The 22,466-nt window shown below is 40.4% G+C and overlaps 1 protein-coding gene across 1 annotated transcript; it reads right to left on the bottom strand.

Moving 5' to 3' along the window:
- Positions 1 to 58: 58 nt before the first annotated feature.
- LOC116978495 (pantothenate kinase 3) lies at positions 59 to 21,551 on the bottom strand. The gene is made up of 7 exons (XM_033029666.1): positions 21,168 to 21,551; positions 14,685 to 15,037; positions 8,031 to 8,284; positions 7,462 to 7,638; positions 5,157 to 5,280; positions 2,652 to 2,777; positions 59 to 1,539 (listed from the first exon to the last, which is right to left on the bottom strand). Exons 1-7 carry the CDS (start codon positions 21,193 to 21,195, stop codon positions 1,489 to 1,491), a joined length of 1,113 nt encoding a protein of 370 aa, XP_032885557.1. The 5' UTR covers positions 21,196 to 21,551; the 3' UTR covers positions 59 to 1,488.
- Between the last annotated feature and the right edge of the window lie 915 nt (positions 21,552 to 22,466).

The raw sequence follows: 22,466 nt of genomic DNA, 5'->3' as shown, positions 1-22,466 counted from the left end.
TAATAAACTTCAGGGTTCAAATCAGATGGAATTCTGAAAATAAGCTATGATCTGCAGATAGTTTGTGGCCATTTTATTGAACTAATGGTCTCTTTTCCAGAGACTAGAATAGCAATATGCTCTAACTAAGTGCGGTGTGAAGACTAAATGAACAATTGGCACGTGATCGTTGTACAGGTGATCGACTAACAGTAGCAGCCAATTAGCAAAATATACACAATCAGGGTACATTTAATTAATACTGCTCACATTCTTTCCTAATTGTCAAATGATTATCAGCGTCTCCAGCAATTATTGTACGTCAGTCACTCAGTCAGAAATTACCATACATCAACGTGAAGGCACTAGTCTACGACTATTGCACTCTTCAATGAAAAACAAAATTAAATTAACATCCTCTACAAAATTCATAAATATATTAAATCAGATAACATCAAGGACATTCAAGGGAGTAATCCAATCAACTTGTTTCGATGATGAACATAAAACTTGCTCAGACTCTGCTCTGATGGTTTATGGAACCACATGGTCAGATATACCACACTCAGCATTGAAATACGTTCAATAACTTCACCAGAAAGCACTATTTTAAAGGCGGTAAAGGTTATATACAAGATTAGGTGTCCTCAATTTCTGCAAGGATGTTACCTTGTGCAGCTTTAGCTGATACAGGCTTAAGGCTTTTTAGAGATCGAAATATTTCTCATTATTTCACAAAGGTATAATTACACCTCTCCCTTATAAAATACAAAATTTTCAAATAAAATTAACAACTACTTTAGAAAATAAATAAAAGCCACTTTAGGTGATTACGTACAGAGATATCAGGTGGACCTTCCCGGGACAATGGGCTCTCGTCATAGCTGCCAATATTGAATCTGGCAACATTGAAGATTTTTGCACATATTTTCTCACAAGTTATTTCTAAAGGAAGGCATGTTAAAATGCGCCTATATTACAAAGCAAACAGTCTTACAACTTCCAAACATTCTCCATTGGGTAGATAACCAGTCCCAGGTGTTGTTACATACACATTCTCCATAATACCTCTGCAAATCAGTACTTATTTTTCTGTAATCCACAGCTAATACCAAGATATCAAAATTGTAAAAGCAGCTTTGATTTGCAGAGGCTTAAGGGTACCATGGAGACTATATAAATGAGCTAACGGTAATCCAAAATTAGATTAACAACCCCAAATAATTTCAGTTGATGTGACAATAGAAGGAAATATTTTGGAACATTGTAACGAGAAACTAACTGCGGTTAAATGCCCAATACACTGGACCCAATTAAAACAGTAAGATTTTTCACAATTCAAGTAGAAAGAATACTTCAGTAATACAAACCAGCCTTTAATGTGGCTCATCTTTGTCACAGATTTTTAACAGGTTTTTATCCCTGGATGAATGCATTTGTTTCCCATTCCCTAAACATTATGCAGCTGTACATATTTCTTCCATTTCCGTGATGTAGAATACTCAAGTTCTAAGTGGAATTAAGAAGTCCAAGCAGAGCACCGACTGCTCCAAAGTAACCCTGAAGTTTAAAAATAAAGCAATTTAGAACTTTGGTATGGAAATTTAATTTCTATATTTTAACAGAACAGTAGTTTTTCAAAGAAAATAGTGGTTTAACACAGCTCCTTTCTGCTCCAATCACTAAAAGTAGAGGTGATGAAAAGATTGAAACCTCTTGGCCTTCACATTAATGAAAGGTTCTCAGCTGTTCCTCACTTTTGTTCTTGTAAAGGACCATTCACTGCTACCGGTCGACACATTGGTGTAGCTAATAGAAGAGTTGCCTCACAGCTCAGTGAGCCATGATCACATTGAATGGCGGTGCTGGCTCGAGGGGCCGAATGGCCTACTCCTGCACCTGTTGTCTATTGTCTCACAAACCTCTACACCCTTCCATGGTAATGACTCAACCAATATTGAATTTTCCCTCACAAAAATCTGAGGCCAAGTAGTTCGTAGGCCATTGCAGTATAGTTAAAATGGGAAAAGACAAGAAACATATTTGTGATGTTTGTTGAGGGATGAATCTTATTCCAGAATAAAGGCATTATTCATTTTTCAAAGGGAGTGAGCAACAAATAGTTCTGTTTCCAATACTTATTTAAATTAATGTTCTCAATTTCTTATGCTATTTCTGAGACGTTGCTCTACATATATTGATGAAATATCTTGGAGTATAAAAAATGTATCACTGTAAAATACAGCGAGTCAGGTAGCATCTCCAAGAGCATAGGTGATGCTTACGGTCAGGACCCTTCTTCAGACTGATTGTTGTGGGGCGGGGAGGGAGGAGTGGGTAAAAAGCATGAAGAGAAGAGAGACAAGCCAAAGCCTGGTGAGTGCTCGGTAGATACAGGCGAGGGTTTTTATTTGAAGAAAGGTCCTGACCCAAAACGATATCTGTTCCTTCCACATATACTCTATTCAGTGACAGTACCTTGAAATCTGAGTATCATGAAACATAACACAACAAATGAATAACTCCATAGATCTGATTTCATTGTAATGCATCCTAAAAATGTGTACACTTTGTTTATAAACTAAATGTAAATTCCATTTTTAATTTGGATAAGGCGCAAAAGACTACAATAGTATCATTTTAGACAACAAACCATCCACTGAAATATGTACCTCATGCTCTAGAAACAATGCCTTCAGCTGTCCTCTTGACCAGTAGTCCAATGCATAAGCCAGGAGCTTCATTGACAGTGTATTGACTCGCAGGAAGTTGCCAACAAAAACAACTCTGTTTATCTTCTGCAAGCAACAAAATCACAAAGGAATGAAACATTGAGTTTGATTCGGTAGAATGTAAAACAATGCAACTTGAAGTTGTGTGCTTGAATGATCTTTAACAGATGCAGGTATTTCCAAATAAAAAAAACTCCGTCAATTAAGGAGACAAGGAAGCAAGAAACAAAATGCTGGAGTAACTCAGTGGGACAGGCAGCATCTCAGGACAGGTAGCATCTCTGGAGAGAAGGAATGGGTGACCTTTCGGGTGAAGAAGAAGGGTCTCGACCCGACATGTCACCTATTCCTTCTCTCGAGATGCTGCCTGTCCTGCTGAGTTACCCCAGCATTTTGTGTCTACCTTCGTTTTGAACCAGCATCTGCAGTTCTTTCCTACACAAGGAGACATGGACGATTGTTTTCAAAGGTTAAACTTTCAAAGTAAATGTTTGTATCAGCTCAGTTTGCTCTTAACATCACTTGACCCTGACAGTCAATCACTGAGAATGTACACAAAATTGAATGCTTTCCAAAGAACACTTTTCAGGATGTTAACTTGGGACTTAATTGAGGTTAAACACCATTTATGCAAAAAGAAAATATGTTTTGGAGATTGATGTCAATTGTGCACAAGAAGTTCAGATGAACTTCATGCCTGCAAGTAAAGTTTGATTCAGACTGAAGTACATGGGTCTCCAAAAATATCACCAAGCAGGAAGTTTGTTTTGCACTCTTCAAGAAGCTGGCATTTATTGTGCTAGTATTACAGATTGTAGAAGCCACCTTCTAAATCTTTGCTCATTTTCACATTCATTAGTTTTCACTTGGATCATGGTTTTTCCTCCCACTGAAACTACAACGATTGCATTGACAATGCTCTCTTTGGTTCTGCTCGAGTTAATTTATAAACTTATTGTGGCTTTCACAAATAAACAGCTTTGATCAGATATCACAATGGAATTACATGAATAGATATAGACTTGGGCAACTTAGTTGGTGAAGCAAGGCTGCAGTGAGCAAACGGAGGGTTCCTTCTAGTCTGCAAAGGTGCCAAGTCTCCGTACTTTCATAGCCCTGTACAATGCTGCTTGATTTTCATGTCACAAGGCAGCACTGTAAAGAAGCCGAAAGTATAGAGAATCCAAGATCTTTTCACTGCTTTTGGCCATCATTGTAACTTTGAGAAAAATATTATTCTATGTGTACTATATGAAAATATTAAGATGAAGATCACAGCAGACATGTATCCAAAATAATGTCCATCTTGATAGCATTTGGAACTTGGGGTATGGAAACTTTTATTTCCAAAAGAGGTAATACAACAAGCAGGTTATTGAGAAAGTTTCATCCAAACAGCATTCAAATGAATGTTGTAATGTTACCCATTTTTGAACACATTACTTTGTTCTAAAATAGTGACACGTAAAACATGCAGTGTTTTTGATATTACAACAATTTTAATTGGGACAATAAGTAAAATACAATTTAGTCTAAATTTGCATCAAATGTTTTAACATCAGAGGCACCATTTCAACTGCCTCTAGTTTCAGTGTTGCCAAGGTAAAATGTGGATTTATTAATTAGTTTAAACATCTTACTAATGCAGCAGAAATTACATAAACAGAGCACTCATTATCTGATGTTATAAAAAGAAAATATGTTTTGGAGATTGATGTCAATTGTGCACAAGAAGTGCACAAGAAGTTCAGATGAACTTCATGCCTGCAAATAAAGTTTGATTCAAGAAAGAATAAAACCATTAGGATTTGCTACCTTTTAATCAGTAGCCACCGTGAAGAGTGGGTGAGAAGGAAATGTATTTAATATGTTCCAACTGTAAGCGCAATGCAGTACACAGTGTGTAGTCGTGAAGAAGTTGTAGTAAAAGAAGTGAAGAGCCCGAGGCCAAACGTTACCCCACTCAGTTCTGTGTAAAATAGGACTCTCAGCAGCAGAACAACTATTTACAGGATATTTAGGACATCAACGCAACAAAGTACAATTGAAGGTTGATAGATTACTTTAATGACTTTATGCCACATATGGCCGTGGATGCCAAGTCATTGGGTATTTTTAAAGCAGAAATTGACAGATTTGTGACTAATGCAGGTGACAAAGGTTATGAAGCGAAAGCAGGAAAATGTTGAAAGGGAAAGATAGAGCAGCATGATTGAATGGCGGACTAGACTCGACTAAATTCTGTTCCTATGACTTATGAACTTACTAAAATAACTTACCTGATACTTCAATTCAACACCTGAGTGCTAAGCTCAAAGTTAAATTAAAAAATAAACACGGTCAAATTGAACTTTTCTCAATTATGGTATATTCTGCCTTTCAGAGGTCTTCCAGGAAATACACAATACCGTAAAGATACAAAAAAAGGGGACAAAGCCACTATACCTCATTCAGTGCACACATACGAGCTATGGATCCTATGTTGTTTGTGATGGTGACCAAGGTAGCTCTTGCAAGGTCTTCTTTGCTAACTAAATCACGCTTCTCCCTGCAAATCATGTTGCCAAAGCTGCAAGGGAATAAAAAAAGAAATACCCACTTATATCCAACATGATTTATTTTGTATTTACTAAAATAATATTAAACAAAGCGAATCAGACCAAGTCTTCCTCAACCCCATCCATCTTCGGTCCACTGTGAATACTTTTGAGGCATCTTCTACCCATGTACATACCGGAAACGTACAGCAACTAAACTAAGTGAACAGTCAGTTATTTTGTTTTTACGCCGAAAACTAGATAAATTCTAAAGGTGCTGGGTACCCGCAGGTAGAAAAGCAGTGATCGTTATACAAATGCTATTCTGAAAAAGCATTATAGGCAGTACTGATGAACTGTGGAAGTTGTTACAGCTCAGCCTAATGGTGTCCTTAACCGTCATGAGTAGGCATTTCGGCAGTGATTATCAATGAATAATTAAGATGGAAAAAGAAAAAAGGAGTAGAACAGCTCTCGAACTTCACAACAGCCTCAAAAGTACAACTTTATGCAGCTCCAAAGCCCAAGGAGAAACTCAACATATTTTAATGTTTTTTTAAATTTTTTTTTTTTTAAATATGATATAACAGTGCCTTACTTAATCTACACAACCCATCGATACAATCACGAGAAATCAAAAACAAATGTGACTGACTTACTTCACAAGGCAAAACTAAACACGTTCTCCTCTGGGCAAACTGTTACCATTATCATCTCACTTTCATAACAACAGCAGTTGCTGTTTGTAACTAACAAAGCTGATGGATTTTATGATAATGGGCAGGATCAGCTTCCCTCACTAGGGAGGACATGGATTTAAAGCAATTGGTAGGAGGATTAAGTAATAAACAAGATATTTTTTTTAATCTAAAAGAACATTGGGCATCTCAAATTCATTATTTGAAAGCATGGTAGAGGCAGGCACTCTCAATGCATTTAAAAAACATCAGGATGAGCATAGAACAGTATAGCACAAGAACACACCCTTTGGCCCACAATGTCTGTGCTGAACCCAACTCTTCCCAGCCTAGACATAATCCATATCCTTGCATTCCCTGCATATCCATATGCCTACCCAAAGTATTTTAAATGCCATTATCATATTTGTCTCAACCATCACTCTTGGCAGCACGTCCCAGGCACTCACCGCCATTTGCATAATAAAAAAATAATTTAAAAAAAAAACTTGTCCCACACATCCCTTTTAAACGTTGCCTCGCTCTCCTTAACGCTATGGCCTCTAGTATTTGATTTTTTCATCCTGGGAGAATGGTTGACTGTCTACCCCATCTATGACTCTCATAATTGTATATACTTCTATCAGGTCTTCTCGCAACCTCTAGTGTTCCAGAGAAAGCAATCCAAGCCTGCCCTACCTCTCCCTGTAGTTAATAACCCCTAATCCAGGCATCATTCTGATAAACCTTCTCTGCACCTTTTCCAAAGTCTATACATCCTTCCTGTAATGGGATGACCAGAACTCTGCGCATGAAATACTGAAGCTATAAAGGTTGTGAAGAGTTGGAAAGGGTGAGAGTGGATAGCTCCTTATGCACCCTGCACAGACACAAAGTTGAATGGCCCAATTCCTTACTGTAAACATTCAACTCTGATGCAATATTCATTAAACTATTTGATAAAATATGTGAATTTATACTTTAACATATTTAAGCTGCAGTGCAAAATATGTACCCTTCAAATAGATTTTGAATTTCCACTTTAATTAAAACTGATTAAATAAATATTATTACAGTTGCCATTCCTGGTCTTTTGCTCCTCCCTGCAACAGATATAATGACAGCTTTTCAAATACTATATATATACTACTTGCATTAAAAATAGTCAGTTAATTAAAAAAGAAAAGACAGGACTAAAAAAATGGCGACTGAAAGTAAAAAGTTACAAAAAATATATATATATTTCAAATAACAACGCAAGGCTGACCTTATAGGCAAGACTCCCAGCCAACGGTTTGCTCACAAGCCTTGCGTGCGTTTTTAGCTTTTTCTATTCACTATAATAATGATAATCTGCAGAGCACTCTCTAATTTCAGAATGAAGTGTTATTTATTTTTCAAGTAATGCTAACCTGCATAAAATGTTGGTTAAATTACTTCTGGGTGATTAAAATACTTTTACAGATCATTTACAATCTGCCTGCAAATTACAATATTACAAATAACCATTTGCCTATCACATGTGTCACTTCCTACCTGGAAGCTACTGCCCATCCAGGTAAACCAAATCGTTCATAGTCTCCTCCGTAGATATCCCGTACTAGTTTGTCAGCCATAGTGCTGTCGCCTTTTGAGGCCATTTCAAGAGCTTCATCGAAAGTCTCACAACCTGTAAGCAAACAGCAGAGGCCCAGGAAGGTTCCACCTCCTAAACTAAAACAAAAACAAAAATATTAATATCTGATGCAAGACTGGGTATTTTAGAATGAGTAAATGAGTATTGAGTAAATGAGTATTTGAAAGTAAATGGCCCCCTTCCTCACATCTAATGCTAATTGGCTTATATTGGGCTAATTTGTCCATAAGACACACTGATTTTCTCTACTTCAAAGCTTGGAGCGAGACATTGTGCAATAACCACTGTTTGAGACCAGGTTGTGATTGCAGCAATGCGAGTCAGACCCACACGTTGCCGGCTTCATATGGCAGGTTTGGTGGACAAACTTTAATCACATGCATTTTCACCAAAATACATGCACACTGTGATGTTGAATGACAAGTTTTATCTGTTCAAAGCAGAGTTCTCATTGCTTTTAACATCTTACCTTGTTCCAGTTACTCTTTTGTAATGGTCCTTTGAGTACACAGCTAATATGCTGACTCCTGAACCAATGTTCACGACGAGCAAAGGGTAGGGGTCATCAAGGTTGAAAGGCATCTTCTGGCATTTCTCAGGATCAGAGGCATTTTCAAAGTAGTAACATTCTGCCTGGCCATTAAAACTGAGAGAGTCAATGTGCAAAAGGCCATTGACCAGGCAGTCCAGTTCATCCAGTTTGTGCAATTGCAGATTACCAATCTGTAATAAATAAAACTCATTAGATTCTCTGGAAAAAATGTTGCAGGATTACTGCTTGATAATGATCGACAACATGACATTGAATTTCTACCATCTCTTTTGTTCAATTTTATGTTCTCCAATAATGAGATGCGACAGAGGGTAAAATGTTGGCAGCTTTATAATTCTACTTAGTAAAGTTACCAAGAGTAAGGCTCAAGGTTTATAACCAACATAAAAACAAATATTAAAGGCAGAACGACTACAGTTGGCCTAATCAGCTTCTTACAAACATTGAGGGTGTGAGAGAAAAATACGATGGAAAGAAGCAACTTGTGTACATCTTGCAGCACCAGTTATAACGGCACTACCATGGACCATGGCGTGGTCTTTAAGCAAGAAAAGAGAATATCCTGGAAATACTCATGTTAGGCAACATCTAGAGAGAGAAAAGGAATTAATGTTTCAGGTGATGAGATTTAAGTACTAGAAAAGCTAGACAACAAACATATTTTTAGTCGAGGAGAAGGGAAGTAGTGAAGAGAACAAAGGGAATGTGAGTGATAGGGCGAGGCCCAAGAAAGAATGAATGACAAATGGCAGGTGAGAGGTGATGAAAGCTTGGTATTTGCCAATTGCAGACAGGGAGATTAAAGAGAAAGGAGAGAGAGAGAAAAAACAAACAAACTCGGAACTCTAAGACAGTGGTTCTTAAACTATTTCAGTGTCATTCACCCTTGAGTCTTTATCACAAAATTATTTACCCTCGACTAAATTTTCTTATAGTTTTTTGGTAATTTTCGTCTTATTCTCCTTTATGTATAATTTTATATGTAATTAATTTTGTCACATAAATAAAAAACAAATTAATTAATTCACCCCAAAATAATTTCATTCACCAGTTTAAGAAGCACTGCTCTAAGATACTGAGCAGTTGTTGGAAATGCGAAATTAGAGTGTGCTGGAACTGTCTATCAGATCAGGCTGTACCAGTAGACAGATAAAAATTTACCATGGAGATACGAGAGACTGCAGAGGCCGAAATCATGAGCAAAATACAAACTACTAGAGAACCTCAGTGGTCAGGTAGTATCTGCGGAGGGAAAGGGACAGACGGTGTTTTCGGTTGGAAACATTCTCGAGATCGATAGAGTAGGGGGAAGAACACTTTTGTTGAACACTTGCGCTCTGTCTGCTAAGGACTTGGTTGCTAACTGGAACTTGGTTACACCTCATGTTCTGCTTGGGTAGGCTACAACTCAACGGCACACACATCAGAGACTCCAATTTCAAGTAATACCTCCCTACTCTGCCTTCTTTCCCCCCACCCATCCCACACCCTCCTCCTCGATACACACACATTTCCCCCACCAACCCACCCCACCCCCTCAATTCCCCTCCTCCTGATGCCCATTTCCCAACCCTCTCCGATTCCCCCATTTCCCTGTTTATCTCCCCTTCTTTCATATACCCACCCCACCCCCTAATCAATACCCCTGCCTCCGGCTTTACATTTAATTCCTCTTCTTTGCTATCCAACACCCCTTTGACTCCTTTGCACCTCTAACCTTTGACTCCACCATCTGCAAATCAATCTTCACCCATATCTAGTTATCATGCACCAGGCTTTGCCCGCCCCAAATCTCTTTTCCAACTTTCTTCCCCTACTCCATCAGTCTGTAGAAGGGTCCCAACCCGAAATTTCCATTTCCCTTGATGACTTTGCAAATCAAAAATGGTCATCTGTGACACACTGGTTTCCTGAAATTACTGTATTCCAAGGGCTGTAACACATGTACGATTTAAAGCTGCATTCAACTTATTCGAATAACCAGCCTTTCCAGACTACATCAGAACTAACCCGTTTCGATGCAAAGTCATCAACCTGAACTTAAGTAATTTCTCTCTCTCTCTACAGATACTATTTGATTTGCTATGAATTTCCATCGTTTTCATTTATTTGATCTTTCCAGCAAATGCTATGTTCTGTATTTCACAGCTTTAGCACTGTTCTCTCACAACTCCCCGCCCCTTGCCCCCCCACACATTATGTTCTTGTTCATCTTCTTCTATTTCTATCTACTACCCCTCCAGATAGGTTAGCTGCCATTAACAAGCCTTCGCCACCAGGCTGCATTAATATGTGACATGTCACTCACTCTTGGCCTACACCCATCACCAAGATTCCCTTTGTTCTCTCTATTCCCCCCTTCCAACTTAAAATCTGCTAATTTTATACTTTCTCTCAATTCTAATGAAAGGGCATTAGCCTGAAGCGTTAACTCAGGTTTTCTCTCCACACATGCGTCCCACTGTGTTGATCATTTAGTTTAGTTTTAGTTTAGTTTAGAGATACTGCGCGGAAACAGGCCCTTCAGCCCACCGTGTCTGCGCCGATCCCCGCACATTAACACCATCCTACGCCCACTAGGGACAATTTTTACATTTACCAAGCCAATTAACCTACAAACCTGTATGTCTTTGGAGTGTGGGAGTAAACCGAAAATTTCAGAGAAAACCCACGCAGGTCACGGAGAGAACGTACAAACTCCGTACAGACAGAACCCGTAATCGGGATTGAACCAGGGTCTCTGACGCTGCATTCGCTGTAATGCAGCAACTCTACCACTGCACCACCGTAACCGTGAAGCAGTTTCTGCTTTTACTACAGATTAATAGTTTTGTCAGGTTTATGCTCTCGAATTTTGGTGTTTAAGAACAACAACTAGTTCAGGAGATCATCTAGAAATGACAAGTCAGAAATTGCCTTTTGCACACTTTATCAGAACCATTGATACTTCAAGCCTGTTTGCGGAACAGTATGAATATATCACTACGTGGATGAACTAGTACCAGAATAACAATAATAGGAAGAATTTGGCTTCAGTTTTGACGTTATGTGACACTTTGAATTCACTAATCCAAAATGCTCTATGATTACCACTCACATCAGTACCTGAACTGCAATCGCTATGGCTTCACCCTGATTTAATGTTTACTTTGCTAATGAGTTGAGTCTTGAGCAAGCAAGATCAGAGTCCATTACTGTACTGCTGTCTGCACATAGTACAAAACAACCTTTACAGTGCTTCACATGGCATTTTCAAATATAGTAACCTTCAAATAGTTTTACCTGGGTATTCACACAAAACCAAAGACAAAACCAGAAATATTACCAATGGTGACCAAAGGCTTGGGGGGGGGGATTTATACAGGAATATGGGATGGGTATCCAATAGTTTGCAATTTAGATAGCTGAAGACAAGGCTATTATCATCATGATGACAGATGACTCGATGGTGATTATGTCACATGAGGTGTATCATGCCATGAACAAGCTGTCCAACAACAAAGCAAGTGGCTTGGATCATATTTCTGCTGAACATCTTAAGTATGCGAGTATGAGGATAGCTCCTCTCCTTGCTATTTGTTTTACTGGCTTTATGATTCATGGCTTGTTACCAGACTCAATTTTGTCTGTTCTGTTAGTGCCATTAAGGACAAAGCTGGTAAAGTAGGCAGCCTAAATAATTACAGGCCCATAGCTTTAGCCAGCATATTGTCAAAAGTTTTAGAAAGAGTTCTGCTGGATAGAATAAATTAGTTTGTTTACTCCACAGTTAACCAGTTTGGCTTTAAAGCTAAACATTGCACTGACTTATGCATATATGCCCTAAAGGAGATTGTAAACAAATATAGAGGCAAAAACTCTTCAATCCTTATGTGCTTTATTGATGCTTCCAGAGCCTTTGACCGTGTTAATCACAGAAAGCTGTTTGGTAAAATGAGTCAAAGGGGGGTGCCTAAATACATTGTGAGAATTCTGGCCTACTGGTATGCCCACCAGACTATGCAAATAAAATGGGGCAATAGGGTCTCAGCCCCATTTGGGGTTAGCAATGGTGTTAGACAAGGGGGAATGTTGTCCCCAGTCCTTTTTAATCTATATATTGATGACCTGTCCAAACAATTGAAAGCCTGTAATACTGGGTGCGTGATTGGTAATATTTTAGTGAACCATATTATGTATGCAGATGATCTTGTGGTCTTTATTCCATCTAGCGCTGGTCTCCAGCAGCTCCTTACTATATGTTCTGTGTATGGTGTGGAACATGATATTAAATATAATGCTAGTAAGAGTGCTGTTATGATCTGTAGAACCAAAGAGGATAAATGTCTAAAATTTCCTGATTTTAAATTGTCTGACAATAATCTTAGTGTCTGTAATAAGGTAAAATATCTAGGGCATTTTATTACAGAACAAATGACAGATGATGAGGATATTTATAGGCAACGACGCATGCTGTATGTACAGGCAAATATTCTTTTGCGTAAATTTGGTGCGTGTGCAGATGTGGTGAAGATGTCGCTATTTAGAGCATACTGCACACCACTCTACACTGCGCACCTGTGTTCGAACTATGGAAAGACAAGTTTGCAGAGACTAAAGGTGGCATATAACGATGCCATGAGAACACTGCTAAGGAAACCTAGATGGTGTAGTGCCAGTAATATGTTTGTGGCTGCAGGAGTCAGTACTTTAGAAGCTATCCTAAGAAATCACATGTATAAATTCATTTGCAGGATAAATGACTCTAAAAATGTAATTATTGTGGCCTTGTCAAACGTAAGGGTTAGCACTACATGCTACGAATCCCAGCTGTGGAGACACTGGTATCGTTGTAGGGCATTGATCATTCTTTTAATCTGGATTTTTAACTCATGTATTGTGTTTTTTTTAATATAATTTATGATGCTTTTATGTGATATACTAAGATTTTATATGTACTTTATGATATTTTTTTAATATGCAATGCATTTTTATGTAATGTTGCCCCTTGTCTGGACCTTGAGTCCGTAATAAAGTTTATTATTATTATTATCGTTGATGAGTTGCAGAAAAGGTCAGAGTTACTTGAATAAATTGATTGGAGGTGTGGAGGAAAGAGGTTTAGTTTAGTGATACAGCGCGGAAACAGGTCCACTAAGTTCACGCCGACCAGCGATCCTTGCATATTAACACTATCCTACACTAGGGACACTTTTTACGTTGAAATATTCTCCCTGTAACCTACAAACTCGTCCGTCTTTGGAATGTGGGAAGAAACAGAAGTTCTAGGAGAAATTCCATGCAGGTCACAGGGAGAATGTACAACTCCGTACAGACAAGCACCCGTAGCCAGGATCGAAACCGGGTCTCTGGCACTGTAAGGTGGCAACGCTACTGCTGTGCCGCCGTTTTTTTAATTATTATTATTTTTATGGGTTAAAGTAAAGGTGGGGCGATAACAGATTGTGAAAGGATTGAGTGCATCAAGAAGGTTAAGCACAAGGATGGGAGTTTCAATTTGCAAGTGTTCAGGCATTGTGAGTTAAATGCAAGACAGCAGGGAGAAAGTGATAAGTGAACAGGAGTTGGCAGGGAGAGAGAGGTGCAGAGAGCACGGCTTTGAACAGGTCGTTTATGGAGAATGGAGGACACAATACCACCATTCACTATTCAAAACTAAAATAACACCAAAGTCAGAACCAACAGAAACAATTTTTGCAAGTAGACCACTGTAGTGTACCACCTCACTTCAGTTCCAAATGAGAATGCATTGAAGCCTTTGAATCGGAAGAGTGTAGTCTTTCCATTTGTGCGACAAACCATATTGCCAACCTCCCTCCCCCATGTAATGTTATAATTACACGTTTATAATGTTTCCATGGTGCTTAATGTGATGATCCTAATATGCTATAAACTGGATTACAATAAATTAGACTATGAAAGTAGACAGTCTTTGCAACACCAGTGTTCTGCTGTCACTTTAATTTATTAGTGTTGAGGTCAGAGGTCAAGGATTAAATTGTATGGCAACAGATACTACTAGATAAATTAAGATTGGGTTTTAAATCCTTGCAGAAGGCAAAATAGCGTGTCATCAGACTGTGGCAGAGAAAGAGCTTCATGCTGTGGTAGAGTGTTGATTAACTCAGGTTCCATTCCAGCAGAGTTCCCTGCTGGGATAGTGGGATGGATAAATGTATTTTTGTGCATTCTACAATTTTGAGGTTTCTGAAAAAGAACAATGCAAAGATATTGCAGCAATTCTATTGTACACAATACATCTGACATCATTCACCATTCCATGTTCTTTTCTTTCTATCTTTTCTTTTTCGTAGATACTAAATCTGTAGGATGGTAATTGGAGTTATTACCGCTTCATTCAAGTGGTTAGTTATAAAAGGCACAAACTTTAGACAGCATCAGCAGGCAATTAATTGAACTCAATACTGGACACCCCACAGTCATAAATGGGATGGAAATGAATTAAATTGGGAACCTTTCGATCATTGCTATCCATTAAGCTTGGTAAGAATGCATTTTAACTTCAGATACGATTAGTTTCGGTACAAGATGTAATTTACATATCATTACCGTACGAAATTCTTCTTCAAATTTATAAGCACCCCCTCCAGTGGCACATAGCACTGTGTGTAGTGTTGAAAAGTTCTTGTCTCTCCCCATCTGAATGAAGGTAGGTAGGTCATGTGTAGGAAATCGGATAAAGTGCAGGTTTCCTTTGCGGCCACAAAGTGTCATGTCTTTGAGCTCCAGATGCACATCTCGGATGCCAGTGGAGCCATAGGCAACATTCGACACCAAGTACTTTCGAATACTTTTTAGGCTTTCTACCTCCTCTTCCTCCTCCTCAGCCGTGATATCTATTGGCTCAAAATAAACCAGTTTCACCAGTGTCCCACCAATATCCATCCCAAACCAGGGGAATGCTGCAAAGGAATGGCAAAATATGTTATATACCATATGTTAACAGAAACATCTCACTATTGCCTACAGTCAATGAATATTGATATTTAAAATTACTAAAACTTATCCTGATATACCCCAGATTAAAAATGCACATAACTCACATATTGAACAGAAATTTTACGTGCTTGAACAAGAAATTCGCTGAATGTGGACACAGGACCAAGAAATAAAATTGAAAGTCTGAAAATGCTTGGCAGGTCAGGCAGCATTTTTTTTTTTTTTTTTTTTAAAACAGAAAAATAATTCTTATTTCATGTTAAAAACCCCTGTCAGTACACCAACTTTGTTTCTATTTCCATTGATACTGCCCGACTTGAGTATTTCCAGCATTTTGTTCTTATATAAATTCCGATTTATGCACTTTTTTGATAAACAAAACCAATCAATTTTGTTTTTAATTTTGAAGCTCCAAGAGGCCAAAGTTGACATCGGGTAAACATGACACTCTGGAAGATGTCAGAACCAGATAGGAGTTTTGTGTGAGCCACGGGGGATGCCAGATGAAGAGAGAGATACAAAAGGAAAAGCTTTGGGGTCTGAAATGTCGGATGTAACTAAGCTGTTCTGCCGAGTTTCTGTAGCAGCTAGATAAAAATACACTTAAAGTTACAGAGATTAAATCCACGTCTTTGCAATGGAAAAGATATTGAACATAAAGTTATAGCCTAAAATATACAGTGATTGTAAACAGCAGGATGCTATTTAGAGCGAACATTTAAGGCAGAATGATGAGAGTTTTAACTTTTTCAACTAGTTCGAGAAAGTTGAGACTTATTCAAAATTGTACTTTGGTCAAGCAGTGCAGTAGCTCAGCAAAAGTGTACAGTTAGAGGATTCTGTCAACAAAACAAACATCATGTCTCACAATGATAAAACAAAGTAACATCAAGAAGGTAAGAGGAAGGACTGAACCTGGAAGAGCCCAGGGGTGCACATCTTAGTATGTAGCTTAGATGAAATGGATATCCCAGTAATAACAGAGAATGTTAAAAGTAGAATTGAATTGAATCTCCTATAGAGCTGGACAGCATAGGAAACAGTTAGTCAACCACTGGCAGAGCTGCAGAAACATTGACAAAGGTCACCGTCACAGTAAATCATGAGGAAATTGGACACTTTCAGTGCTATATCATGGAGATAGTGGATTTGATATACCTGGAATTAAAAGGCACACTTAGCACAAGGAGTCAGAAGAAAAACAGATGGCCAACTAACCAACTGCTGGCATGAAAGATGTCATGGTCATTTAAAAAAAAGACAGATGTAGGGATTCTGAAAGGGTGGACACAACATCGAAGTAGGGGGGAACCATTGGCACATTTAGCCAATAAAGGCTTGGAGAAGAAAGAAGGTGATAGGACGTCAGTGAAAATAGGTCAAGTGACCAAGCTGAAATGATTCATGATGAGGAAACACTTTACGCGTCATAAAAGGCGGATGCTCGAGGTTCTGCCGCTCACTTCTCCCCACCAGAAAGTGTTTACCATTAAGAAGTGAAAAAAATGAACAATTTACAAATCAACTGATGAGATGCAAGATTTTGTAATTATTGTGCAGTGCTCAAGATGCATGACATGACAAGGCAGCACCATTAAATCACTATATAAAGGAGCAGGAAAAGAAAATCAGTGCATAGCCCTTTATGGCAATTCTCAAATCATTATTTAAACAGACAACCCCAACTTTGGTTGCTTATGGTCAGTAGCATAAAGCATTTACAACCAATTGATCCCCTGAAGACATGCAAATCACGTCTGTGTTTACTAATCCACTGATCTTCATAGAGTCATACAGCACGGCAACAGGCCCACCTTCTGCACCAACTATTCCTTTACACGAACACTACATCAATCTCATTTTATTCATCACACATTTCCACTACTCTCTCCAGTTTCTACCACTCACCTGCACAAGGGTGACTTTTAAATATAAAACCCAGTGGTCATACAGTGATAGTGTGGAAACAGGCCCTTCAGCCCAACTTGCCCATACCGGCCAACATATCCCAGCTACACTAGTCCCACCAACCTGCGCTTGGTCCATATCCCTCCAAACCTGTCCTATCCATGTACCTGTCTGACTGTTTCTTAAAAGATGGGATAGTCCCAGCCTAAATTATCTCTTCTGGCAGCTTGTTCCATAGACCCACCACCCTTTGTGTGAAAAAGTTACCACTCGGATTCCTATTAAATCTTTTCCCTTTCACCTTGAACCCATGCCCTCTGGTCCTCGATTCACCTACTCTGGGCAAGAGACTCTGTGCATCTACCCGATCTATTCCTCTCATGAATTTGTATACCTCTATAAGATCACCCCTCATCCTCCTGCACGCCAAGGAATAGAGAGCCAGCCTACTCAACCTCTCCGTATAGCTCACACCCTCTAGTCCTGGCAACATCCTCGTAAATCTTTTCTGAACCCTTTCAATCTTTCCTATAACATGGTGCCCAGAACTGAACACAATATTCTAAATGCGGTCTCACCAACATCTTATACAACTGCAACATGACCTCCCAACTTCTATACTCAATTAACGTACAATTTCACATTTCTTCATGACGGGGAAGGAAACCAGTGCACCCGGGAAATCTCTTGCAGTCACAGTAAGAACATGCAAACTCCACAGACAATCTCAGAATTTAAGATCAAATGCAGGCCACTAGAGCCATGAGTTCTATGAGATTCATGAACGCGGCACCCATCTTGATTAACTTTTAAGTAGGATCATAATTTGCTTGTTTACTGTACAAAGGGCATGCTGATCGATCTCCATATTTGGTATATGTTGTCAAATGTCCAGCATTGACGAAAGTGTAGAAACATTTTGGCACAGAACTGTGGATCTTCTCAATCCACTAATTTAAAAAAGTAACCGGAGATCTGACTAATATTTATTTTTCAAACAAAATGCATTGGAAGGAACTGCAGATGCTGGTTTAGACCATAGACGCTAAATGCTGGAGTAATTCAGCAGGTCAGGCAGCATCTCTGGAGAAAAGGAGTAGGTGACTTTTCAGGTTGAGACCCAGTCTGAAGAAGAGTCTACACCCGAAATGTCACCTATTTATTTTCTCCAGGGATGCTGTTTGACCCATTGAGTTACTCCAGCATTTTGTGTCTATCGTCATCAAAGTAAATCATCCGATTGGCATTTCATTACAGTTGGCAAGCAGGCAATGGAGTTTCCAACATTACCAGTATCCATACTTCAAAAATTCTAAATTGGCTGCAAAGTGCTTTGAGATATCTTAAGGTCATGAAAGCCCTCTCCATCCTTTGAAGAAACAAACTTAATTGTCTAACAAAGGGTCTTTGACCCGAAACATGAATTTTATTTCTCTTTCCAGAGATGCTATCTGACCTGCTGGAAGTTGTCAATATTTTCCGGGATTTCTTTTCTTCAGAATTTCTAGTATTAGCAGGCTTTTAAAAAATTTGATTCATTAAGCCAGTTCGGTATTCCGACTGCGCATGCACAGGTCATAGGTCGCTCGGGCTAAACACTCGCGGCGGCTGTGCCACTGCATGGGTGCAAACCTGCGTCTCGTCCCTATTCAGCCTCCGCTGGGCCGTCCCCATCCCCTCCAGAGTATCCTGTCCGGTGGCGTCCGGGGCAGCCCCGGGCCGGCGGAGGGGGTGCTGGCTCCAGCTCGGCTCTGCTTGTCCTGGCGGGGCGCTGGCAGCGATGGCCCAGGCCCGCAGGCGGTGTGGAAAAGAAGCACCAACTCTAGCTCAACCCCGCATGTCCTGCCAGCGGGACAGGCAGAATCGAGCTGGGGCCGGCGCCTCCCCTCCGCGCTGCCTACGGGCCTGGCTGACACTCCCTTCCGCAGACCCTCTACAGAAGACCCTCCTTCAGACTTCCTACACATTAGACTGTTGCGCCGTGGTTGGGATGGATGGGAGCGGGGATTTCCACGGGCGCAAGGAACAAATGACCTGAAGTTTGCTCTGAGTGAACTGAGTGTTAACGTCCTCGTCTTACACCGCTGTTTTGTGAGAGTGGTTGGTTCCCAGCTTCAGCTCAACCAACATCGGTCACATTATCTGGACAGGCGGCAGGGGATCAGGAGCTGAAGTGAGGCATCGGCGATCGTCTGAAATCCTAGTCGGCCACCGCCGAGCAGCGGGGTCAAGGAGGCAGCACCCGACCAGAGAGTAGAGGTGTCAGTTCTTCCAGCGGCGAGCGGAGAGGCACCAGCTACCGCGGCCCCCTCACCTGTCGGGAGCTGACTCCTCGACCCCGGGATCCAACCACTCTCACAAAACGCCGGAGTACGACAAGGACGGTAAGAACACTCAGTTCACTCAGTGGAAATCTCCAGCGCCGTCGAGACGAGAAGGTTCTGACGTTGCATTCTCTTGATCGAGGACATTTTCTCGACTCTCCTAGAAGCAACAAGCCAATGGCTTTACCTGTGGTGGTCTGTCTAACTGAAACCTCTCTTCCCCCACCTCTCACCGTCTCCCCATGTCTCCCACTCACATCTACCCCCTCTCTCTCTCTCTCTCGCTGTTACACCCAGCTCTCCCCCCGCTACCATTCACCCCGTTTGCTTTTTTATTCTCGAATGACATTTGAAAAATACCATGCTTCCTTGCATTTTTCGGAATACCAAACTGGCTTATTGCCCTTGACCTGTTTACATTGCAATGTACAGAAGCCCACCTCCAGGAGGATTAAAAAGAAATGGACAGACTATAAGCAACCTTAAAGAACGTTTTATTTCTCAGTATGTTCTATTACCACTGGACTTATTCTAAATACTGATGGAAGTGACAGAACAATGGAGAATTTTAGATCACAACTGACAGGGTAAAGAGGGCAGATTTCCTCTTCTGTAGGACGTGAATGAAAGAGATGGGTTTACAACGACAATCCAGTAGTTATAGCGTTATCATTTACTAATAACTTGAATAAGAAATATGTAAGGAAGATAGTACTGCAGGGTATGTCCACAATGGAAATAGATTGTTGAACAACACTTGCATTTGGAATGATGGAAACAGATCTTTGAACAGCAATTACGTTTGGAACTATATAACATACCAGTTATACAACTGCATATAATTAACCTTGTTACCACATTATGCATTAAGTATTCATTTCTGAAGATTCCCTGAATTACTTATTTTTCCTATTTCTCTGAAAATATCATTGGGTGCTAGCTTTTAACAGCAAATTATGTTCCACTAAAAAGTGCTAGGAGAAGTACATTGAATATTTCCCCCCCTCTTCCCCCAAATCAGTTCTCTGATTTCATGTAAAGCATGTATATAGTTTCCCAAGGATTAAATAGAAATGCAGAGAAATATAAATATTTGACATGATTCCCAAAATGCATTCCCTGTCGCATTACAAGGGCAGAAATCAATTTAATTAAAATCATTTAATGTCATTTTTATACAAGAGTGTTTTTCTTCGGTGTAAACCAGCATCTGCGATTCCTTCCTACACAAGGTTTTTATAAATACGTCAGCTTGCTACCAAACGCCAACCTCTCAACAAAATTAACAGAAATTACAAAATAAATTGTAATAAAGTATAGTGCTGTACAGTACATGATGTTTCAGAACGTTGACCAAACACACGTATATAAAACCTTACCCCGATAAAGGAAATTTGGAAAATGGAGAATAAAATCTAAAACTGACAATCCGTGTTGTGTCAGTACAAGGGATCTATCGTCGCTGATGTGGTCTTAATTGACAAACACATTCTATCAGGGAACATCAAACCAATCTGCACATTTCTTGCAAATGAGAACACAGCCGGTCTCTTCCATTACTATGGTGGCACCACTTCCTGGGGAAGGGGGAGGGAAGGAACGCTGCGAAGGGCTATTTCCTGAAAGATGGTTCTCGGACGTCGTTTCATTACAGTGGACGTTTCACTTCGATTTACTGCCAATTGTCCTTTTCATGCAGAAAAAAACCCCGCCGGAACACAAGGCATTGCGCACTGACTGGCCGTCTAATACTGCTGCGATGCAGAATAAATGGCAACATTAACTATTCCCACCCACAAATTGTAATGTGTAATGACGTTATTGTTCGAGGTTAAAAAGATCTCTAAATTAACAAACTCACAAGGTTTCTTGGCGTCCTTGATCTTCATGTCGCGGTTTTTTTAAGCAGATGATTTACCAGCAGTACCGTGAAGCCTAGCCGGACTCGCCGCAGCCCTATTTGATATATGGGGGTTGAACGGATTAACCCGAGGGGGAGGGAGGAAAGGAGTTGTCACGATCGAGCGACGGTAAACTGGCGCGGATTGGTGCAGTGTTATCGGACGGAGCAGGTCGCAGCCCTCGCCCGGTACCAGCACCAATCCTCCCTTCCTTTCCTCCCCTCCCCTCCTACTGCAGCCAGCCGATCAAGCTGCCCGGCCACCGGTGCAGACTCCGCGTCCTCCCTAACCTCCCTTCTTCAAGCGGCTGCTTCGTCGACAGCGCCCCCGCCCACCACGGCTGCCGAGCGTATCTCGCGGACTGGCCCCTTTCCCCGCCCCCGGCTCCGGGCTACGTTCCACAAGAAGACTGCTGCACTCCGCCTGCGTCACTCCCCCGGCGCATTGCCCTCTGGGAGCTGGAGTCTTTACGCCAATGCTCTGGCTGGCTGGGATGCCGATGTAAAACTACAATTCGACCCAAGGTGCCCCGCATACTCGCCGAGCACAGTGGGACGGTCGACAGGTGGGAGCGGCAAGTGAACTGCTTGCTCAATCAATGGTTGGGCAAGTGGGGGAAGGAAGTATTTGAGCTGTAATGGTGTTATGTTTGTATAATCGAAAATCCTATTCACCCAACAACCAGCTAACAATGGCCTGTTTCCTTTATCATCGTTACTTTTTTGCATATCTTTCATTCATTGTTCTTTATCTCTGTACATCGTCGTCTATATCTCTCGTTTCCTTCCCGTGACTTTCAGTCTGAAGAAGGGTCTCAACCCGAAATGTCGCCCATTCCCTCTCTCCAGAGATGCTGCTTGTCCCGCTGAGTTACTCCAGCTTTTTGAGTCTAATTCAGGGATATTGGCCTTCCTTGCAAGAATGGTTGAATGCAAGAGTAGAGATATCTAACAATTGCAGAGGGCCTTGATTCAATTCAATTGAACTTTAATGTCATTGCACAAATACTAAGTATGGGTACAACGAAATGCAGTTTTGCGTCAGTCCGTATTAGTAGTGCATATAGAAATTTAAAAAAAAAAGAAGATACAGAATAATCAAAAATACAGAATAATTAAACAATGGGGACGGGGACGATGGTATAATTGTAGAAGCTGTTCCTCATCCTACTGGTACGAAACCTGAGGCTCCTGTACCGCCTCCCTGATGGGAGGAGGGCAAACAGTCCATGGTTGGGGTGGGAGGGGTCTTTAATGATC

The sequence above is a fragment of the Amblyraja radiata genome, chromosome 11, assembly GCF_010909765.2.
Source record: "Amblyraja radiata isolate CabotCenter1 chromosome 11, sAmbRad1.1.pri, whole genome shotgun sequence".
In the NCBI taxonomy this organism is placed as follows: Eukaryota; Metazoa; Chordata; class Chondrichthyes; order Rajiformes; family Rajidae; genus Amblyraja; species Amblyraja radiata.
This window is presented reverse-complemented; position numbering and strand designations above follow the sequence as displayed.

What these genes read in the sequence shown, in the direction of transcription:
- LOC116978495 (XM_033029666.1), bottom strand. Translation starts at nt 21,195, where the DNA reads ATGAAGATCAAGGACGCCAAGAAACCTT. An exon ending in CAAGGACGCCAAGAAACCTT is followed by an intron (nt 15,038 to 21,167) that starts GTGAGTTTGTTA and finishes ATTCCTTTGCAG; the next exon opens with CATTCCCCTGGTTTGGGATG. An exon ending in TTGAAGAAGAATTTCGTACG is followed by an intron (nt 8,285 to 14,684) that starts GTAATGATATGT and finishes TATTTATTACAG; the next exon opens with ATTGGTAATCTGCAATTGCA.